The 24,579-nt window shown below is 41.2% G+C and overlaps 1 protein-coding gene across 1 annotated transcript in view; it reads left to right on the plus strand.

Moving 5' to 3' along the window:
• The window catches only part of ITPR2 (inositol 1,4,5-trisphosphate receptor type 2), a 611,059-nt gene that overhangs the window by 546,499 nt on the left and 39,981 nt on the right, over positions 1-24,579 (plus strand). Inside the window, exons 53-55 of the mRNA XM_082252924.1 lie at positions 1,165-1,295; positions 6,778-6,943; positions 11,153-11,313. Of these exons, the coding sequence (XP_082109050.1) occupies positions 1,165-1,295; positions 6,778-6,943; positions 11,153-11,313 (458 nt within the window). The remainder of the gene's footprint in view (positions 1-1,164; positions 1,296-6,777; positions 6,944-11,152; positions 11,314-24,579) is intronic.

Consider the following 24,579-nt stretch of genomic DNA (forward strand, 5'->3'; position numbering starts at 1 on the left):
ATTCATTTTGCAATTTATTTGTATTTACCTTTCTTGGTTTATATATATACACGTTTATATTGCTAGTATATATTAGCGCTGCACTTTTTTCCACATTTTACTCTACTGAATACATTGTGGAAATATGTTAAATCTACCCTGGGAGTTCAAGGATTTTTGTCATCCACCCCAATCTGGCGCAATTCTAACTTTATAATTAAGCTTGAAGATTTTAGTGAATGGGAAAGATTGGGGATTAGAATTATATCTCAGCTAAACGTAAGTAGCATACTTAAATCCTTTGTGGACTTACAAGAGGAGTTTGCCCTTCCTAGGAACCCCTTTTTTAAAATACTTGCAGCTGAGACATCCCCTTCACTTATAGGTTTGGGTTTCCAGGCTCTCTTTAGTAGACCCTCCTATAGTACGTAAAGCTCTTTTGGCATCAAACAAGAAGGGACTGATATCAAGGTTCTATTCTATTATACTTCATTCTTTACAGGATGCTTCCAAGTTACCGTTTAGGAATGGGGGGAGGGGGGGGGTGAAGGACCTGGGCGCTATGGGAGATGATACATGGGACTCCGGTTTGGCTTCTGCGCCTCTGGCTTCGGTTTTCGGCCTCTCAGAGGCTCTCACACTTATTTCTGCTACACAGTGCACACAGAACACTCATTCAATTACAAGAAACAATGGATTGAACAAGTGAACAATATGCTTATCCATGAGAAGCTAACATATCAACACAGCAATGTCTCCAAAAAATTTTTTTTTTTTGCAATCCTGGTTGGATGAACCACACCAATTGATAATGAATAGATTACTTGAGGGTTGAGGCGCATCGGGGAATAGAGCTGATCAGTCAACAGTTAGGCATCTAAGGCTAGTCTGAAATTTTTTTTTTTTTTCCTGTTTTGGTTTATGTTCTTCCTTTTTATGTTTAATTCGTTTTTTTTCTGCTTTCAATATTCGATACAATGCACTGTAAGATTTTAATACTGCCGATATTGTAATTTTGTATGATGTTTATAATGTCATGGATCTATGCACTGTTGTATGATGTACATGTTGGTTGTCATTCAATAAAACCTTTTTTCTGATTAAAAAAAAAAAATCATGGTCCTGACAAGTTCCCTTTGAAATAATCTGCAGAGCATTATTCTCGCCCCTTCTTTTCTCTTACAGATGCAGATGGGGAGGAAGACGATTCAGAGCGAGCATGTGACACACTGCTCATGTGCATAGTGACTGTCCTAAACCAGGGCTTGCGCAATGGGGGAGGTGTGGGTGACGTCCTCCGGAAACCTTCAAAAGATGTAAGTCACAAAGTACAGCATGTGTGCAGACCTAGGAACTCAGCACAGGGATGGTGGGAACCCCTCATAATGAGCACAGAATGTGTGTAGACCTAGAAACCCAGTACAGGGGTGGTGGGGAACCCCTCATAATGAGCACAGCAGGTGTACAGACATAGGAACTCAGCACAGGGACGGTGGGAACCCTCATAATGAGCACAGCAGGTGTACAGACCTGGGAACTCAGCACAGGAATAGTGGGAACCCTTCATAATGGGCACAGCATGAAAACAGACCCAGAAACTTAGTACAGGGAGGTGGGAACCCCTCCTAATGGGCACAGTAGGAATACAGACTCAGAAACTCAGCACATGGCTAGTGGGAACCCCTCATAATGGGCACAGCAGCAATAGAGATCTAAAACTCAGCACAGGCAAGGAGGGAGCCCTCATATTTTCAAAATAAAAAAAACAGCCTTTAGAATACAGAGTAAAAATAAATAATTAACATCAATAAACTGTTTTAAATTGTCATACAAAGTATGACCAGGCCAGTCACAGCCTGTGTCTTAGAATATGAGGGAGATGAAGCCTCCATTATTTACATGTAATATCCCACCCCATTGTGTTTAGCTGGTTAGTGGGTATGGAGGAGGAGGGAGAAAATGTATGTATACACCCACATGCATCAGCATAGAAACTCACTGAAAACTGAGCATGTGCATAGCTGCCAGCATTGCTCTAAAAAATCCCTAGCTGGAATGGGAACATGAAAAATAAGGATAGATAGAGAACAGCAGGATCAACCAGGTTTTTTACAGGATACAAAAAGGGAATCTCATAGTGACTGAGTGAGTATTAACACCATTAATTAATACACCATTTATTGATAGTTTTTTACGATGTGGGTTTAGTGACACTTTAACCCTTTAAGCCATATTTTCTGGACAGCTTGGTTTATTAATAGAAGGTGAAAAACAACAGATTTCATGGCCAGATAAGGAGGTAATAAAACTATGAAAAATAAAGACTGCTGTGATACTTTTTTTTTTGGATATAGTTACAGTATCCAACAAAAGTGAATACACTCCTCACATTTTTGTAAATATTTTATTATATCTTTTCCTGTGACAACACTGAAGAAATGGCACTTTGTAAAGTAGTGAGTGTACAGCTTGTATAACAGTGTAAATTTGCTGTCCCCCCAAAATAACTTAACACACAGCCATTAATGTCTAAACTGTTGGCAACATAAGTGAGTACACCCCTAAGTGAAAATGTCTAAATTGGGCCCAAAGTGTCAATATTTTGTGTGGTCACCATTATTTTCCAGCACTGCCTTGACCCTCTTGGGTATGGGGTTAACCAGAGCTTCACAGGTTGCCACTGGAGTCCTCTTCCACACCTCCATGACGACATCACAGAGCTGGTAGATGTTAGAGACCTTCAGATGCTCAATAGGGTTTAAGTCTGGAGACATGCTTGGCCAGTCCATCACCTTTACCCTCAGCTTCTTTAGCAAGGCAGTGGTCGTCTTGTAGGTGTCTTTGGGGCCATTATCATGTTGGAATACTGCCCTGCGGCCCTATCTCTGAAGGGAGGGGATCATGCTCTGCTTCAGTATGTCACAGTACATGTTGGCATTCATGGTTTCCTCAATGAACTGTAGCTCCCCAGTGGCGGCAGCACTCATGCAGCCCCAGACCATGACACTCTCACCACCATGCTTGACTGAAGGCAAGACACACTTGTCTTTGTACTCCTCACCTGGTTCCTGCCACACACGCTTGACACCATCTGAACCAAATAAGTTTATCTTGGTCTCATCAGACCACAGGACATGGTTCCAGTAATCCATGTCCTTAGTCAGCTTGTCTTCAGCAAACTGTTTGTGGGCTTTCTTTTGCATAATCTTTAGAAGAGGCTTCCTTCTGGGATGACAGCCATGCAGACAAATTTGATGCAGTGTGCGGTGTATGGTCTGAGCACTGACAGGCTGACCCCCCCACCCCTTCAACCTCTGCAGCAATGCTGGCAGCACTCAAATGTCTATTTTCCAAGGACAACCTTTGGATATGACACTGAGCATGTGCACTCAACTTCTTTGGTCGACCATGGCGAGGCCTGTTCTGAGTGGAACCTGTCCTGTTAAACCGCTGTATGGTCTTGGCCACCGTGCTGCAGCTCAGTTTCCGGGTCTTGGCAATCTTCCTATAGCCTAGGCTAGTGATGGCAAACCTTGGCACCCCAGATGTTTTGGAACTTTTTTTCCCATGATGCTCAACTACACTGCAGAGTACAGGAGCATCATGGGAAATGTAGTCCCAAAACATCTGGGGTGCCAAGGTTCACCATTACTGGCCTAGGCCATCTTTATGTAGAGCAACAATTCTTTTTTTCAGATCCTCGGAGAGTTCTTTGCCATTAGGTGCCATGTTGAACTTCCAGTGACCAATATGAGAGAGTGAGAGTGATAACACCAAATTTAACACACCTGCTACCCATTCACACCTGAGACCTTGTAACACCAATGAATCACATGACACCGGGGAGGGAAAGTTCCAAAGGGACTAGGAAGTGATGGAATATCTGTCATGTGTGTGACAAAAACATCTCCAGTATTTTTTAGTAAAAAATTCAAGTTTAGAGACTCTGTAAGGTTCCTTTAATTTCTTGTCCTGATGTCCCTGGACCAAGAAGAAGAAGAATCCTCTTTAATGAAGTCACAGAGAGCATTAAAAATCTGACAGTTTTAACCCTTCTTTAACTTTATAAAAAAACACACTTTTTGTTGTGCGTAAAGTTGGGCTTTAACCCTTAACCATTTGAGGATTTTAGAGCATAAGATGTGCAGAGCCTTGAAAAAGTATTCATACCCCTTTCAATTTTCCACATTTTGTCATTTTAGAACCAAAAACGTAAATGTATTTTATTGGGATTTTATGTGATAGACCAACACAAAGTGGCACATAGTTGTGAAGTGTAAAGAAAATATTAAATGCTTTTTAAATTTTTTTACATATAAATATCTGAAAAGTGTGGCGTGCATTTGAATTCAGCACGCTTTACTCTGATACCCCTAACTAAAATCTAGTGGAACCGATTGCTTTCAGAAGTCACCCAGTTAGTAAATAGAGTCCACCTGTGTGTAATTGAATCTCAGTATAAATACAGCTGTTCTGTGAAGCCCTCAGAGGTTTGGTCAGCCAGGTCAGGGATAAAGTTCTGGAGAAGTTTAAAGCAGGGTTAGGTTATAAAAAAATATCCCAAACTTTGAAAATCTCATGGAGCACTGTTCAATCCATCATCCGAAAATAGAGAGTATGGCACAACTGCAAACCTACCAAGACATGACCGTCCACCTAAACTGACAGGCCGGGGAAGGAGAGCATTAATCAGAGAAGCAGCCAAGAGGCCCATGGTAACTGTGGAGGAGCTGCAGAGATCCACAGCTCAGGTGGGAGAATCTCTCCACAGGACAAATATTAGTCATGCACTCCACAAATCTGGCCTTTATGGAAGAGTGACATGAAAGCCATTGTTGAAAGAAAGCCATAAGATGTCCCGTTTGAAGGTTGTGAGAAGCCATGTGGGGGACAAGGCAAACAAGTTCAAGAAGGTGCTCTAGTCAGATGAGACCAAAATTGAACTTTTTGGCCTCAAAGCAAAACACTATGTGTGGCAGAAAACTAACACTGCACATCACCCTGAACACACCATCCCAACTGCGCAGCATGGTGGTGGCAGCATCATGTTGTGGGGATGATTTTCTTTAGCAAGGACAGGGTAGCTTGTCAGAGTTGATGGGAAGATGGATAGAGCCAAATACAGGGTTATATTAGAAGAAAACCTGTTAGTCTGAAAAAGACTTGAGACTGGGGCAGAAGTTTACCTTCCAGTAAGACAATGACCCTAAACATTCAGCCAGAGCTACGATGGAATGATTTAGATTAAAGCATATTCATGTGTTAGAATCGCCCAGTTAAAGTCCAGACCTAAATCCAATTGAGAATCTGTGGCAAGACTTGAAAATTGCTGTTCACAGACGCTCTCCATCCAATTTGACAGAGCTTGACAGAGCTTAAAAAATGGGCAAAAATTTCACTCTCTAGATGTGCAAAGCTGGTAGAGACATACCCAAAAAGATTTGTAGGTGTAATTGCAGCTAAAGGGGGTTCTACAAAGTATTGACCCAGGGGGCTGAATATAAATGCATGCCACACTTTTCACATATTTATTTGTAAAAAACGTTGAAAACCATTTAAAGTTTACCTTCTACTCCACAATTATGTGCCACTTTGTGTTGGTCCATCACATAAAATACGTTTACATTTTTGGTTGTAAAATGACAAAATGTGGAAAATTTCAAGGGTTATGCACTGTAAGTCCTTAAAAACAAATATGTTATGTCGAACTCCTCCCACTTGCTGCCGCTCCCCCCCCCCCCCCCAACAATTACAAACTGTCAAAATGCAGCCTCTCCTTTGTAAAACAACTCTTGCAGATACTCAGCAATGCAACATAAAAATGTATTCTTTCATTGTATTTACAGTTTTGTTCATATTAATATTAAAGATAAGTTTGCGAAATTTTAAAACAGTTTTTTTAAATAAAATGCAATTCTATTTAACCCCCTAGTAGCTTTCAACCCTAATCAGCCCTAAATAACGCTTTCTTCACCCATTTCCACACTTTTATTTATACACTTTTTTACATATTTGTTATTTTTTTTAACGTTAATATACATGTTTTGATTTTCATTAGTTTTGAATGTTACTTTTTTCAGTGTCGCATAACCAGAAAATGCGTAAAATATGAAAATAAAAGACTGTTTTACATTTACAAATGACTTTGCCATGTTTTTCTACTAGAAACATCATTTTAGTGTCATTTTAAATGGCACAAATTATAAAATAAAATGTATACTTTTTATATACAGCAAAACTATATTTTATTTAAACTAACACTGGTCAAAACAGTCTAGAGAATCCATAAAAAATAATTTTTCCAAAAGAGAGCCTTGAAATGTAAAAATGACTCTATAAGAAGTTTACAGGTACAGAAGCTGAAGTGGTTAAACTGAGCCTAACACTTGACCCTATAAATACTTGAATGGCTGCATATAGAGGTGTAATACAGAGCAGGAGCATGCATATTGAAGAGACTCTCACAGGGCAGGGGGCACAGGGAGAATAGGAATACAACGGTGCGGTCAAGGAAGCTCCAAGGAGGAAATTACAACATAAAAAAATCAAATGTATGGCAGTTATGGGAATTTTTTCTGATTTAGGAAAAAATTTACTTTTACTGCCACTTTAGGCAGTATTTTCACCCCAGGTGACCTGTTCTTACCTCCTCTTGTCCTAGAAGCCCCGGGCCTGCGCCTGAAACTACCTGCATATCACATATTGTACCAAATACAACCCAGTTATGAACTATACAGTATATATGAATATATTATATATAAACATTTCTAATCACATCCATACCATTCTATGTTTTAGGAGCCTTTGTTTGCTGCACGAGTTGTTTATGACCTCCTCTTCTATTTCATCGTCATCATCATCGTCCTGAACCTCATCTTTGGTGTCATCATTGATACTTTTGCTGACCTGAGAAGTGAAAAGCAGAAGAAAGAAGAAATTCTGAAAACAACTTGCTTTATCTGCGGTAAGCCTCTGATCTGGGGCGGCCCATGGTGGGACTCTGCTAGTTGGGGCCCTAAAGGTCCAAAAAATTGCAAAATAACCATTTTGGTGTTTATAAAGCGACCCTTTTGGCCACTATAGATAATTCTTGAAAATCAGACCCTAAAATAAGTAATTTTTTGCTTCTCTATAATATAAATAACTTTAAAGGGATTCTCTGACCCATCTATAGAATTACCATTTTGTGTTGTGTCTGGAAACAGTTGTAAGTCTCCTACTGGCTTCTTTTATGTCAGAACTGTATTCTCCGCCCTGCAGACACACGTACACATACACACACACACCCCTTGTATACATGTGGCTGTGGGGAGGGGAATGCATTGGCGGTTCACCGTGACAGATTCCTGACAGGATGGCTCAGATGGGGTCAGACTAGTACCCACTAATCCCTTGTCTCAGTCAAAAGCCCATATGGAAAAGTCACATGGTAGGAGCAAAATTAGGAGGCTTGTCTGAACAAGCACCTTTGTAACAAACGTCACCATGAAAGCTGCAGATTTAAACAATATTTCATATTAAAAACAACTTCCTGCCCACTCACCGTCAAATGACAGAGGAGCGGTATACAGTTTGTATGGCTGAATTTGCACCGCAATCGCACTAAACACGCACATGACCCTTTTTTTTATCCGCAGCAGAATCGGATCGCATGGTGGTTCACACTAGTGCGATCCGATTCTGTGCAAACTTTCAGATCGCACTGCGATATACGATCTCAACAGGGGGTGTCATTAACTTTTAATTGGCACCCCCTGCATATCGCATATGGCAGTGTGAACTGCCAGGGGTGCGGATGCAATGCGGGAACAGGCTGTATATTCCCAGCGTTCCTGCATCGCAGAAGTGTGAACCGGGACTAAATGCCACCAAAAGAAACCTTTATTTGTGTAAAAAAAAAAAAAACTATTTCATTTGGGTACATTGTTGCATGACTGCGCAATTGTCTTTCAAAGTGTGAGAGTGCTGAAAGCTGTAAATTGGCCAGAGCAGGAAGGGGGTGAAAGTGCCCAATAGGCAAGTGGTTAAAATACACTAACATGTTTTGACATTTTAGCGATCACATCTACTTTAAAGATTGCAGCAGATTAAAACGTATTAATTATATGACACTCTATGTGACATTTTCTATCCAATCTTTTTTTTTTTTTGTAATTGTGCCTAAGAAATTGGGAAATTATGCATGTGTCCATATTTTTGTGGCTTTTGAAAATAAGCTTGCATTATGTATGGGCACCTTTAGGGCCACCTTACATGTTGCAATCTAACAATACCATTTTTTTACTATCAACTTTAGATTTGCCAAAAAAGAAAAAACTTTGTAATATTATACCTTTCTAAACTATCCTTTCAATTTGCATCCAGTCAGGTAGGCCCTTGCACTACATAGTTGTTGGTAGATCTAAAGGAGATCATACAATTGGATTTTACTATGTGTGGTAAGCTTTTAGATGGTGGTCAAACAATCTGTAGCTGCGGAAACTAGCCAGACATTTTGGGAATTTTTCCGCTATTATCTGAGTGCTGTGGTCCGCCTTGTCGGCTTTGCTGGCAGTAGCAATGTCACTACTGTCCTCGTCTTAGCTGCACATAATTGCCAGGACAAAAGTGATTACATGTAATAGGTATGAATCATTATCTAGGATTAGAGGAATTTATTGATATATAAATATAGAAAGTCTGCCTGGATATTCATTCAACGCTGTGAATCACCTCCGTGAATCATCACACTGTCTGTCTCTGTTAGAATATAAGTTATAGCTTAACTCTGGGCAAGAAAACTTTAATGTAAATTCATTGGTTAATGCCCACTTTAGGTACCCCAAATACCTTTGCAAACCCAGATATTACCTTGCAAAAGTAGTAGGGACATCATCACTGTAATAAAAGAGATAAGAAACAGGTGCGCTGCTCTAGACGGTAAAAAGCAACTATAGATTATGTGAGTTGCTGCTACCACTAATACAAGCACTCATAAAACTTGCCACGTACAACAAAATAAAATAAAAACAGTGGTGCGCTACTCAAAATGTGAACAATATCATGAACAACTAGTGGAAACTAGCATAAAGTGAGCAAAAACAATCACAGTTGAAATATTAATTCATATACAAAATAAATTCATATATAAACATAATTGATGAAAACATCATAAATCTAAAAAAAGTGAATTCAATGGCTGAAATAAAGTATTTAATGCATGTAGAGGTGAACAATGTATATATATATATTTATTTATATATATTCTTCAAACGCTGATTGTGAATGTGCAAAATTGGTATATACAACTAGTGGAAAAGTGCCAAAATCCTTTCAGCAAAAATTAGCAAACACCCCCTGTGTGCAATGGCCGCTCACCTCCAGCACACAGATAATGTGCAGCAATTAAGCAGGGAATTTATCCACCTAGAGCTCCTTTATCATCCTTTGGACTCCTTTCAGGAACATCAATGCGTGTTGCTCCATAACAATGAAAAATAAAGTGCCTCATAGTGTAGTATGTTGACAGAATTTTATTTAGCATAAAGGTATTCCAAAGTAAAGCACTGACATTTGATAAACTTTTAATAAGCAGATCGCAATATGATTCTCCGTGTGCCGCCTCCCCGGCTCCACGGCTTCCTGGTGTTGAGATCGTAACCCGATCATCTGGGGATGACGTCACTGGCTTCTCTACGCGTTTCGTCACTGGTCACGTGACTTTGTCAGGCATCATCACTGTGTTGTACATAACCTGAACAGAGGCATTGTACATTTCATTCAATATGCCTGAGAGCCGAACTCTAGTAAGAAAATGTTATAGCTTTGGGTGCAGAGGGAAAGGGTTAGGTCTTTTCTGCTGCTTGTCCCTCTTGGGGAGATCCCCTCTCAAGAAAATGACATAAGTGAAATGATTAGGCTCACCATAATCTCTGTACAATCTACTTTATATTTACCAAACTATAAAATATAAATGGCCTACCTAATATATCCAATCAAGCAGGCTCTAGCACAATATATTTGTTGGTGGATCTAAAGGGAATTGTAAAATCAGATTGTAGTGTGTGTGGTGAGCTTTACCAAGAGATTTCAAGTATACGGAGTGAGGTTTGATTGTAAAACAAATGCGGTATTCCCTGGATAGCAGTAGCTCCACATATTTGTCACTTGCTGCTTCTGTTTAGAGACTCTGTCATCATTTAAAAATTGCAGATAAAAGCACATGAAAATCAAGTATTTGAAATGGTTACTTACAGAGTTTTACCTTTCCATAAATTATTTTTTTTATTTTTTACAAAAGTTTGGCTCAGTGGATGACTTTCAATAGATCGCAGTGAAGTAGCTGCTCTGCTAAGCATGAAACCCTGACCCAGAAGCAGGCCGTTTACGAATGATTTAGCGTCAGGTTCCCAACGAACATGCGATGCGGGAGAGAGGCGGCCCGCTTCCATCCACGCACTATCCTTGAGGCCCTGGCGAAGAGGTTGGCGGTGCCAGCTATTCCAGGCCAACCTGGGCTCTGTGGCACTGCCGTATCACAACCATATATTAATATATTATTCAATTGTAATGTGCCCCTGAACTTGCTGATAATATGACTACTCCATGAGCAGTCCATTCCCTAGCACAGCTCCCTCCCTCCTTATATCACAGTCCTCTCCTCTGCTAGGAGTGTCTGTGCAGGCCCAGCTCCTCTGCCCTTCTCATCACCTCCCTATATAAACCTTTATGTAGCTACCAGGGGGAAGAATGAACAGTTAAGCTGGCCATACATTATGCAATTTGCTTGTTCAATTTGCTTTAGATTTACCTTCAATTATGTAGTGCAAGGGCCTGCCTGATTGCATAAAATTCAAATGTGTTTAGGTTTGACCTCATATTATATGGTTTTGGCAAATCTAAAGGGAAATTGTACAAGAACATTGTATAATGTATGGCCAGCCTTATACTACAGAATGTCACTTGAGTGACATCTCCAAGTCTACTGGGGCTGCTGATATCACATCCAAGATGGCGAAACCCAGCAGCAGTCTCAGGACTTTTGGATTTCTACACAAGTGAGGCATTTACAGGTAAATAACATTTATAAAACAGGTTAAATACACATAAAATCTTATGGGATATCTGTTGTTGAAATCTCCTTAATAAGGATATTTCATTTTCATTTTATGATTTGATTTCTCCTTTTTTGCAGCTCTGGAGAGAGACAAGTTTGACAACAAGACGGTGTCCTTCGAGGAGCACATCATGTCAGAGCATTGCATGTGGCACTACCTGTACTTTATCGTACTGATCAAGGTGAAGGACCCAACGGAGTATACAGGACCAGAGAGCTTTGTGGCTAAAATGATTACTGTAAGTAGTTTGGACCTTTAGTTTCAGACCACCATATCTCATCAGTTCATCAAGTTGTGGGAGAACTGAAAGTCCCTTGAATAGAGCTTAAAGCGGAGTTCCACCCGAAATTTATACTTACCTCCATCTTCTCGCTCCCGGTCACCTGTAAAACAAATGGATAATCGCAATTTTTTTTTTTTTTCACTTACCTTTTAGAGAAAATATACTCCCCTTACTTCCTTCTTCCTCCCCTCGGCGGCCACGGCGATTCGTCACTTCCTGGCTTTTGCAATGATTCCTGGGAGCTGAACGTCATCGCTCCCAGGAATCATTGCGCCTGCACCGGCCCCGACGTCAGTTCCGGGGCGCGCGCGTCATTCCCTTCTAAACAGCTTCTGGGCATGCCCAGAAGCTGTGGAGGGATGACGCGCGCGACCCGGAAGTGACGTTGGGGCCGGTGCAGTGCATCGTGGGACCGAAGAAGGAGGAAGAGGACGCGGAAGAGGATCGTGCTGGCTTCAAGCTGCCCACACCTGAGATGGCAGCGCTGGAGAAGACAATTTCAAGGTAAGTATTTCTCCTGAAAGGTAAGTGCAACCCGGGACAGATCAGAGGCTAGCCATTGTGGAATGTGCTAGCCCTGACTGTCCCGGGGGTATTTTTGTAAAAAAATGTATAACCAGGGTGGAACTCCGCTTTAAAGTGGTTCTAAAGGCAAAAGGTTTTTTACTTTATTGCATTCTCTGCATCAAGGTAAAAAAAAACCTTCCAATACCAGCACTCCCAGCCCCCTCTAAAACACTTACCTGACTCTTTTCTCTTTGCTGTCCCGTGTGCAGCAGCACTGCTGTCTATTGCTGGTCTCACAAGGGACTCTGAAAGGAATGGAAACCCTAGGCTCCTGCTGCTGAGAGTCAAATCCTATGAGGAGAGAGTGGGAGCATGGCTGGGCTGTGCTGTGTATGTCTATGGACACACACAGCCTGGCTCTGGAGTGCGCCCCCACACGAGTGCCCCCACAGCAGCCCGCTGGCTGAGGGGGCATGCGGAGGAGAGGAAAAGCATATAGCACCAGCATGGAACTCTAGAAAATGAGGTAAAGGACCACTCTGTGCAATTCCATTGCACAGAGCAGGTAAGTATAACATTATTTTAAGAAATAGAAAAAAACAGCCATTATAACTACTGTACGTTAAAGTCTCTCAGTCATTATTATTGTATATAATTTTAGCAGGACTTAAATGCTAGTAAGCATGCAGTAAAACAGGACCCCATAACCCCATATTTTTAGCATGACCTAAATGCTAGTTAGCATATAATAAAGCAGAACACCATAATTTTCGCAACCCCTTGCCACCTACCTTCCTCCACCCCCGAAGGCCTCCCAGTTTTTTTATTAAAATAACAAGCAAATAGAAAAATAAAATGTACATACCTTTATTCCTCCAGTCATCTAGCTGGTCAGGTGATGTCATGCAATTTCCTCTTCTTCCTCTGGCAGTAGCAGGGAACGAGTATTCTTCCAGGACTAAGCAATGCTCATATAATGATGTGTGAGTGTCTCTCAGTCCTGGAGTACTATGAGCCTAGCCTGCGTGATGATGTGTCCATAGGGGACAAGTAAACCACAGTCTGGGCCCCCAGGAAATGAGCTAGAGTGTTTCTGTGCTTGAAGTACACCACTGGTACAGGACCAAGGAGGTCAGGAACAGTGCTGGAGCATGGAAAGGGAAAGGGTAGGGGACTATTGGCAATATTTATTTTAAACAGTGTGTTTGTGTGCGGGAGCACTATAAGTGCAATGGATAATGGTCTATTTTAGAGATGATGAAAACTAAAACTATTTTGACATTCTAATTTGCATTTATAGCATGTGTTCCCAGGAAATAAACGTATAGACTGCAATATAAACATTTATGGGAAGTTATCAAAACTGAAGCAGCCAGAATCTGGTGCATATGTACATAGCAACCAATCAGCATCTATCTTTTCTCTTCATAGCTTAACTGAACAAACTGCAGATAGAAGCCGATTGGTTGCCAGCCACAGTTGATCCAGTTTTGATAAATTCCTCCCATTTTTCTGAAGCTAATAAGAATTTGTTCTTGTCGCTGTCTATCAGTTGGAGAGATGTCTCATCACTTCCTGTCCTGATAGCAAGGGAGGTTTCTCCAACTGGCATAAAGGTGAAAATAAATGCACCGTGCTGAATTTCAGGGAAATATAAAAGGCACAAATAAATGTAGATCACTTTGACCATCTTGTTGAAGTAACGCATGGAAACAGACAATAAATGTATTGGTGCCAGTTTACGCAGTAATAACCCCTAGTATTGGTTCCAGTTAATGCAGTAATAGTCCCTAGTATTGGTGTCAGTTTAGACAGTAATAACCCCTAGTATTGGTTCCAGTTTATGCAGTAATAGTCCCTAGTATTGGTTCCAGTTTATGCAGTAATAGCACAGAAGAAAGAATAAAATCCAGGGAAACAGGAAGATCACAGAGTTTCTAGGAAATATTTTTCTTATAATGGGGAAGTAAACACAATTAATTGGTAGTATATACCAGGAACCACAGGCAACCAAAGAAAGATTCTGCAGAGAAGTTGGGGGGTAGAGGGGATAAAGATCCTCTCTAGAGGGTTGCAATAACTAGGCTCACTAATTGCTTATTGGTGCAAAATTAATTTTATTAGGTGATATCAAGTAACATAAAATGACAAACAATTTAAAGAAGCTGCCTTTGCAGCAGATATAGTGTGAAGGTAAAATCGCAGGACCCTATGGACCAGGAAAGGTATACTGCTTAGTGAGCAGTATCCCTGCCTTACCAAGTCCACCCTATGGAAGTAATCTTGAAGTGATAAGATTATTTTGAAGCTTGGGTGATCGATCACTAAGGATCCTATTCACCTCTGCTTGAGTCTAGTCTTTAGGTATGCAGATATGCCTATAAATGTGCACTATACAGTGTATATTGATTTATGCATAGTTTATACAAAATATTTTGGTCAAATACATATTCACATTATGTGCATTAAATCATAGGCATAAAGCTTCTTCCGACCTTGGAGTGATAAGGAATATTGCTGGTTTTGAATCCAGAAAGTAGTATGCGCAATAGATAAATGTTATTTTAAGTGAGGGATCAAAAAATGTCCCTTAAAAAAGGTGAGTGTATATATATATCTCATGTGGGTTTAATTGTAGGAGCTCGTTAATAGAGAAATATATATATATTTTTGTTTGTAATCCGGATTGGTGGTATCCGGAGGTATGACACTATGCAGCGGCTTGGGGTACCATGGAGTACTAGTATTGTGGAGAAGTAAATTGAGTTATATGTCTGTGGAGACTGGGGGGACTTCCTTTCTCTTTGCTGAGCAAAATATAATTGATGGCTTCTTATAGAGCTATTTAGCTTGCTCGGCTGTGCAGAGGGGCTCGTGGCACCCGGGACCAGGACACCTTAGTTGAGGGGAGTATATCCTTATAGGAATGAATGCAGGGGTCTCCGATTAAATGCTCAAGAGTATATTTTGAGGGTGGTCAGTGTTTTCATCCGCTCACCCTTACTCACCCATAGATGTCCGGTCAACCTGCCTCGGTGTCACTGAGCTACGTTACCTCGTTTCCTTCGGGGCACCTCTAGATCCGTGTCATTGTGTGATGCAGACAGTTATAGTCGTGTCTGATCTCCCGCTGTTCTGTCTCCGGATTGGGTTTCTTCGGTTACCGAGTAGTTTTTGGAGGTCCGGAAGATTAAGGTGGGAGGAGGGATTGAAGAGAGGGGTTGGAATCGTTGTCTCTTGCGTCTCCGGTACTCTCCTGGTTGCCGCTTGCATGTGCCGTATCTGTATCCTTCATTCCATACGTGGTCGGATGTTTCCTTGGTGGGGTGGGCGTGGCGCTGGCGTATGACGTTTACGCGTTTCGCGTGATGACGCACGCTTCTTCAGAACGTCGATGTACCGTTCCGCCGTTGTTTATATATCCATTGTTTTTTTCTTATTGGTCGGTTTTGTAGTAGACTTAATTGTTTAGCTGAACTAGTGCCATCTAGTGGATTTAAACAGTAATGCCCTGTTTATTTTGTTCGTTCCAGTCCGTATTGATGTTAATGCAGGTCATCAATAAAAAACAGATAAATAAATCAAGAAGGCTCACAGTGATTATATAAAAAACATTGATAAAAACCAGCACAGTTTTTAAACCATAATGGTAACTGAATATATTAATACTGTTGCCTCCTAATGAATTTAAATGAAATTAGGAAAGATGGCTTTTGTATATGGAGACTGGGGGGAGAGGAAGGTAGAAGATATATGAAAATATTTTATCATCCATCGGAAAAGTGTAAGGTTTATATATAATTAGTAAATACTGAGATTAATTTTTATCTCTTGGTAGTCCATGATATGAATTTTTTGGATTTTTGTACTTTTATACTGGATGTAAAATAAATATGTCTTATTTTATGGATATTGTCATTGATGGTATAGATGCATTGTTTTGAGAGATTGACTAATCTGAGTTTGTTTCAGGGATCCAGGAAGACTTTCAAACTTAGTTCTTTGTTAAGGCCCTTGGGCGCTAAAGTCTCTAGTCTAAATATCCATGCTTTTTCATGGCGTAGCAGGACCTGGTCAAAGTCGCCCCGTCGTTCTGGAATGTTTAAAGTCCAGAATCCTTTAACTTTTAGCCCTGTGGGCTTACCTTCGTGCTTTTCAATGAAGTGTTGTGCAATTGGTGTTTCTTCCTTTAGTCTTATACTTTTTAAATGTTCTCCTATTCTGATCCGTAATGTTCTTTTGGTTTTTCCCACATATATTTTATTGCATGGGCAAGTGATTTGGTAGAGAAGGCGCGAAGTGCTGCAGTTGATAAATGACTGTATATTATAATTTTTAGTGCCTGAGGAGTTTGTGAAGGTGGTAGTTTTTTCCACAAATTCACAGATGTGGCAGTGTCCACATGGGTACATTCCTTTTAGTTTTGGTAAATCCGTGAGCCAATTTCTTTGTGTGTTTTTCGACCTAGTGTATTCAGAGTGTACCAGGTGATCTCCAAGGTTCTTGGATCTCTTTGCCACCATCAGTGGCTTTGGGCCTACTATATTTTTCAGCCTGTCTGTCATTTGCAAGATATGCCAATGTCTATCTAGAACTTCTTTTATTTCCTTCCATTGGTTTCCAAATTTGGTAATTAGTCGGGGTGGGCCTGCGGTGTTTTTGTCTTCCTTAGAGTTTTGATTTGGACTGAGTAGTTGATTTCTAGTTCTTAGGCCTGCTTTCCTTTTTGCCCTTCGTAGGGTTCTGTGGGAGTAACCTCTTTCTCTTAATCTTTTGTATAGTGCTTTTGCCTCTATTAGATAGTCGCTGTATTTGGAACAGTTTCTCTTCAATCTTATGAATTGTCCCACAGGTATGTTTTTCTTTAGATGGTCTGGATGTGCACTATCTGCCCTTAGAAGGGTGTTTGCCGCTGTACTTTTTCTAAAGGTAGTAGTTCTGAATTTTCCATCTTCAAGCCAAATTTTTAAGTCCAGGAATGCGATTTGGGTTTTGCTGGCTGTATATGTCAGATGAATATTTCGGGTGTTTGTATTTAATTCCAGCATGAAGTTTTCTAATTCCTGTAGTGTCCCATCCCAGACCATGAGCACATCATCTATGTACCTCAGCCAAGTGAGTACATGGCTGTGGTACATAGACGAGGCGACCACATTTTCTTCTTCCCAGAATCCGAGGTGCAGACAGGCATAGGAGGGTGCCCAAGGAGCTCCCATTGCTGTTCCCCTTATCTGCTGGAAGTAATGGCCTGTGAATTGAAAAAAGTTGTTGCATAATGCAAAGTCCAAAATCTCCACCAAAAACTCATTTTGTGCTCCGAGTAGTGGGAACTTTTTTTCAAGGAAATGGTGTACTGCTAGTATACCCCATTCGTTGGGTATAGAAGTGTATAGGGATTCTACATCTATACCCACTAAAAATAGTTCTCCCTCAAAGTGCAGATTGGAGATTTTATTTAATACGTCTCCTGTATCTCGGACGTAAGAAGGTAATTCTATTACTAATTCCTTTATGAGAGAGTCTAGGTATTTCCCTATTTTTTCCAAGGGTCCCCCCACTGCTGAGACTATCGGTCTTCCAGGTGGTAGAAGTGGGTTTTTATGTATTTTAGGTAGGATATAAAATGTAGGGGTATTATAGTCAGATATTTTAAGATATTGTTTTTCTTTTTCTGTAATAAGGTTAACCTCTCTTGCAAAGTTGAGTTTTTCATTCAGTTTCCTAATTAAAGTCGGGAAGGGGTTTTGTTGAATTCTCTTGTATGTTTCGGTGTCTGAGAGAAGTCTCATTGCCTCTTTTTCATAAAGGTTTTCTGACATCAATACAACGTTGCCTCCTTTGTCGCTTCTTTTGATGACTAGGTTAGGTGCCTTTTTGAGCTCTGTAAGTGCCTTTCTTTCAGGGCCCAGTAAATTGTCTGGAGGTAGCCAGTCCCATTTAACTTTTTTTAGGTCTTCTTCAATTAGTGTTAGGAACATATTCAACCATTTGTTGCTGTTGAATTTCGGCATTGTGGTAGATCTGATAGTGATGTTGGCTTTTCTATGTGTCATATTTGTTTCTTGAATTTGGTCATGTTCATATTCAGATTCTTCTAGAAGTGAATTTAATATATCCAGTGCTTCTTGATCTTCAGGATCGATAGTTTCAGATTCTGTGGTCTTAGTGTTATCCGTAGAATATAGTAATTTTAAGTAAAGTTTTCTGAGGTAGAGGCAGACATCTTTATATACTTCGAAATGGTCCATTCCTTCGGTTGGGGAGAAGGATAGGCCTCTCTGTAGTAGGTCAACATGTCTTGGCTCCAATTGGAAGTCTGATAGATTAATTACTTTCTGGTCATTTTCTTCGATTTTTCTTCTTGTTATATCATGTGGAGAGGTAAGTAGATTGATAGAGTTTTGAGGTAGTGTGTTTAAGGGGGTTATAGGGTCCAGATTATCCATTGGACTTATCTCTGAGTCTTTTCTTTTTTCCTCTGTTGTCTCGTTTCTATTCTTCCTCCTTCTCTTGCCCCTCCTCTTCCTTGTCTGTTTCCTCTTCCTCTGGGGGTCCTTTTTAGTATACTTTTGGGTGTTGCTGGAGGTACATTGTCCTCCAGCTGATCTTCCCCCGAAAAAGATACTGACCGTGTTTCTTCCTCACTATCTGATGGATCAGAGTAGTTTTGTGATCTACTTCTTGAGGATCTGCCACGTCCTCTGGATCTATTTCTTCTATTTTGAGGATTGAGGTCAAATATCTCTCCTGTCGCCCAATCTCCTTGGTCTCGCTGGAATTTAGATTGTTTGGTCAGGCGGAGTGATTTTTGTGCTCTCTCTATTTCTTTTTTAAGTAAGTCATTCTGAAGTTCAAATTCTTCAAGGTCCTTCAGTGGTTCAAGTTTATTAGCTGTTATTTTAATTTGTTCTTGTAGCTCATTCAGTTGAATTTTTTCCTCTTCCACTATCAATCTCATTACATTTATACCATGTTCAATGCATGTAGCCTTCCATTTTTCCAGGAATCTTGTAGTATGTAGATGTGATGCTGGGATTACTCTTTCCCTCAGCCCTCTTGGAATAATCCCTTGTTCGATGTATGATTCCAGAGATAGGATATCCCATCTCCGGTTTAGGGATTTTACTAGCAATTTATTTAACTTTAAACATTCCAGAACGACGGGGCGACTTTGACCAGGTCCTGCTACGCCATGAAAAAGCATGGATATTTAGACTAGAGACTTTAGCGCCCAAGGGCCTTAACAAAGAACTAAGTTTGAAAGTCTTCCTGGATCCCTGAAACAAACTCAGATTAGTCAATCTCTCAAAACAATGCATCTATACCATCAATGACAATATCCATAAAATAAGACATATTTATTTTACATCCAGTATAAAAGTACAAAAATCCAAAAAATTCATATCATGGACTACCAAGAGATAAAAATTAATCTCAGTATTTACTAATTATATATAAACCTTACACTTTTCCGATGGATGATAAAATATTTTCATATATCTTCTACCTTCCTCTCCCCCCAGTCTCCATATACAAAAGCCATCTTTCCTAATTTCATTTAAATTCATTAGGAGGCAACAGTATTAATATATTCAGTTACCATTATGGTTTAAAAACTGTGCTGGTTTTTATCAATGTTTTTTATATAATCACTGTGAGCCTTCTTGATTTATTTATCTGTTTTTTATTGATGACCTGCATTAACATCAATACGGACTGGAACGAACAAAATAAACAGGGCATTACTGTTTAAATCCACTAGATGGCACTAGTTCAGCTAAACAATTAAGTCTACTACAAAACCGACCAATAAGAAAAAGACAATGGATATATAAACAACGGCGGAACGGTACATCGACGTTCTGAAGAAGCGTGCGTCATCACGCGAAACGCGTAAACGTCATACGCCAGCGCCACGCCCACCCCACCAAGGAAACATCCGACCACGTATGGAATGAAGGATACAGATACGGCACATGCAAGCGGCAACCAGGAGAGTACCGGAGACGCAAGAGACAACGATTCCAACCCCTCTCTTCAATCCCTCCTCCCACCTTAATCTTCCGGACCTCCAAAAACTACTCGGTAACCGAAGAAACCCAATCCGGAGACAGAACAGCGGGAGATCAGACACGACTATAACTGTCTGCATCACACAATGACACGGATCTAGAGGTGCCCCGAAGGAAACGAGGTAACGTAGCTCAGTGACACCGAGGCAGGTTGACCGGACATCTATGGGTGAGTAAGGGTGAGCGGATGAAAACACTGACCACCCTCAAAATATACTCTTGAGCATTTAATCGGAGACCCCTGCATTCATTCCTATAAGGATATACTCCCCTCAACTAAGGTGTCCTGGTCCCGGGTGCCACGAGCCCCTCTGCACAGCCGAGCAAGCTAAATAGCTCTATAAGAAGCCATCAATTATATTTTGCTCAGCAAAGAGAAAGGAAGTCCCCCCAGTCTCCACAGACATATAACTCAATTTACTTCTCCACAATACTAGTACTCCATGGTACCCCAAGCCGCTGCATAGTGTCATACCTCCGGATACCACCAATCCGGATTACAAACAAAAATATATATATATTTCTCTATTAACGAGCTCCTACAATTAAACCCACATGAGATATATATATACACTCACCTTTTTTAAGGGACATTTTTTGATCCCTCACTTAAAATAACATTTATCTATTGCGCATACTACTTTCTGGATTCAAAACCAGCAATATTCCTTATCACTCCAAGGTCGGAAGAAGCTTTATGCCTATGATTTAATGCACATAATGTGAATATGTATTTGACCAAAATATTTTGTATAAACTATGCATAAATCAATATACACTGTATAGTGCACATTTATAGGCATATCTGCATACCTAAAGACTAGACTCAAGCAGAGGTGAATAGGATCCTTAGTGATCGATCACCCAAGCTTCAAAATAATCTTATCACTTCAAGATTACTTCCATAGGGTGGACTTGGTAAGGCAGGGATACTGCTCACTAAGCAGTATACCTTTCCTGGTCCATAGGGTCCTGCGATTTTACCTTCACACTATATCTGCTGCAAAGGCAGCTTCTTTAAATTGTTTGTCATTTTATGTTACTTGATATCACCTAATAAAATTAATTTTGCACCAATAAGCAATTAGTGAGCCTAGTTATTGCAACCCTCTAGAGAGGATCTTTATCCCCTCTACCCCCCAACTTCTCTGCAGTATGCAGTAATAGCCCCTAGTATTGGTGCCAGTTTATGCAGTAATAGCCCCTAGTATTGGTGCCAGTTTACGCGGTAATAACCCCTTGTATTTGTGCCAGGTTACGCAGTAATAACCCCTAGTATTGGTGCCAGTTTATGCAGTAATAGCCCCTAGTATTGGTGCCAGTTTATGCAGTAATTTCCCCTAGTTTTGATGCCAGATTACGCAGTAATAACCCCTAGTATGGGTGCCAGTTTACACAGAAATAGCCCCTAGTATTGGTGCCAGTTTACGCAGTAATATCCCCTAGTATTGGTGCCAGTTTATGCAGTAATAGCCTATAGTATTGGTTCCAGTTTATGTAGAAATAGCCCCTAGTATTGGTGCCAGTTTACGCAGTAATAAACCCTAGAAGTGGTGCCAGTTTATGCAATAATACCCCCTAGTATTGGTGCCAGTTTATGCAGTGATAGCCCCTAGTATTGGTGCCAATTTATGCAGTAATAGCCCCTAGTATTGGTGCCAGTTTACGCAGTAATAGCGCCTAGTATTGGTGCCAGTTTACGCAGTAATAACCCCTAGTATTGGTACCAGTATACGCAGTAATAACCTCTAGTATTGGTGCCAGTTTACGCAGTAATAACCCCTAGTATTGGTGCCAGTTTATGCAGTAATAAAGCCTAGTATTGGTGCCAGATTAGGCAGTAATAACTCCTAGAATTGGTGCCAGTTTACGCAGTAATAAGCCATTGAATTGGTGCCAGTTTATGCAATAATAAAGCCTAGTATTATTGTCATGCTCTCACGGAGGAGGTAGGGAAGAACAATGAGACCTGCCAACCACAGTGATGAAAGTGTAAGGCCAGCTGTGACAGTGGCGGTGGTCTTAACACTTTTATCAACTTCATGAGAGATCTTTATGATCTCCCAGCGGGTCTCCTGATGCGCTACAGTATAGCGCACCTCTCCATCTGGGACTCCTTTGCTCCGCCACACACTGTGGCGAAACTAAGGGGGAAAGCTGCTACAGCGCACCTCAACATCCGGGACTCCTGCCCCTACAGCACGGGTGTCCAACCTTTTGAGGAGCGAGGGCCACTTTAGCGACTTGGTAACCGGTCGCAGGCCAAAATGAGTGGAGCGGGCAGATGACAGGTCCGTGTCCACTCGGCATATGCAGAGCAGATACAGATACAGCCCACTCTACTCTATTAGCCCTTGAAAGATTGAAAGGGATGAACCCCCTTCTGTTTTTTAAGTGGATCGGATTGGAGATAGGCGAGTGTAAACACACACGTGTCAGTTTACATCTGCCATTCTAAAGAGGTGAATGGACGGTCCGATTGGGTCCACCTTAAAAACAGACAGGCGGACCTGATCGGACCGATCGTGTGAAAGGGGCCTTAGGCTTCTTTCACACAAGTGCACTGCGGTTTACCTGCACCTCAACTGACCTCAATCTTCACTTCTTCCTCAGGATTAGTGCAGGTATCCCTGGCTGCTGCTTTCCCCCAGGTGGGTATGGCTGGGGGTTTCTGCTCGATGTCCTCCAGGGCTGTTACTGCTGGTGGTTACTGCTGGCTGTTACTGCTGGTGGTTACCGCTGGCTGGTTACTGCTGGCTGGTGGTTACCGCTGGCGGGTACTGCTGGCTGGTACTGCTGGCGGGGACTGCTGGTGGGTACTGCTGGCTGGTTCCCGAACCACCATCCCCAAGCATCAGTGCGACAGGAAGCATGTGGCTGCAGTAGAGAGCAGAGCTGATGCATTTGGTATCACTCTGGCTGAGAGGAGCCGGCGCTATACAGAGAGCATAGGCTCTGCTTCCTCTAGTGCAGGCTCCGTTCTTCACATTGATGCTCGGGGATGGCAGGTCGGGAACTTAATCTGGATTTACCAACCCGTCATCCCAGAGCAGGAGGTGGCGCCAGGATCCTGTTGGGGGGGGCATTTACGGAGCCACAGTTTAATGTTGGGGGGGCATGGTCCCCCTGGCTCCCCCCCTAGTGATGCCACTGGAGGAGACTTGTAAGTGTTACTGAAAAGTAGAAGATTCAGAGAACACTGACAAAAATCAAGTACCCTGCCTCGTTGGACAGGACTGTGCTGTGTGACAGAGCTATTTAACCTCAGGACTGGATGGGCAATCGCGGTTCCTTTGGCAGGTAAAACAGCTCCATTATATTTATTTCATTGGTGTATTTAGTTGTCTGCCTGGAGTTCAGCTTTAATATAGCCACAAGCAAACAAATTATGATTATGCAAGACAGAAAAAAAAACTTTGGCGTAATCGCGGGCTGCGAGTTATTTTTGGTCGTTGTACTGACCCAGTTTACAACGACTTGGAGAAACTTCGCAGATTGCCTGTCCTACAAGGCGTAAACGTCTTTTCTGGCGGGTTCCTATAATTGCGTCGTGTAGGAGGGAGACATATGAACAGCCAGATTCTTCTCAGCGTAATTATATTTAAAGACTGATGCGACCCCTCGTCACATTATGAGTAACTGTAATTATGCTAAACGGCGCTCGAAACCGCGAACAGAATTGGCGGTGTCAATGGCAGAACACATTTTCCCAGAAATGAAAAAAAAAAATACGTTGATGTCGCAGTCAGTCATTTTTCTTCCCTGTCTGCAATTAGCAAATTTTAATTGTTAATAGCTTACTATTTATTATTGTACCTGGTTGTTTACAGCGTAACCTTGTTAACATTGTGGAGGGTATCCACAATATTACAATCGAAAATTGTTTCTGCATTCTGTACTCTGTATTCATAAACATGCTGTTATTTATGTGTGTGTGTGTGTGTATGTATATATATATATATTCGGTCTAAGCACTTAAATTTGACTTGGTATTAGCCACTTGCAATCCCTATACAGCAGAGATCAGACTTTGAGAGGGAAAAGCAGTGCTGGTAAGAGCAGAACACAGAGTGACAAAAAAATTAGCACATCCCTGTGCTGCTTTACTTTTAGTGTCCAATATCAGTCTGGCAATGAGTTCAAGACAACCTGGGGTCAGAGGAAGTGGGTTGAATGTTGCTAATCATTATTCAACCTAAAAACTGAGGACATCTAGTGGAGGAAAAGAAGTACTGCAGGGGAAATCTCCAGATTGAAGTTGAGTACTGCAGCAAAATAGTTTTTTTTTTTCGTTTGATCTTTTAGACCTTTCACTGCCACTGGTGTAAGGCGAACACTGGCAGCAGCGGGGTATTCACGCACACTCCTGGCTGCTGTAGCTGCACATTTACCACAACTACCAGACATTTACACTGGTTGTTCGCTGATTGTTCCTACATTGATTGAGCCCAGAAGCGATCTGATCTGTGTAAGAGGCAATAAATGCCTAGAAATGTTGGACTGACACATTATTTAGCATGTTACACTTAACATTAAAAATATATCTAATGCTAGGCCCAATTGACTGCTGAACTCCAGCCTTCCCTTCAGTTTTGCACAGTTGTACAGATTTTTCTCATGTATTGAAATTGCTTACTCAGAC

Source organism: Pelophylax lessonae (assembly GCF_965119305.1).
Source record: "Pelophylax lessonae genome assembly, chromosome: 4".
NCBI classification, from domain to species: domain Eukaryota; kingdom Metazoa; phylum Chordata; class Amphibia; order Anura; family Ranidae; genus Pelophylax; species Pelophylax lessonae.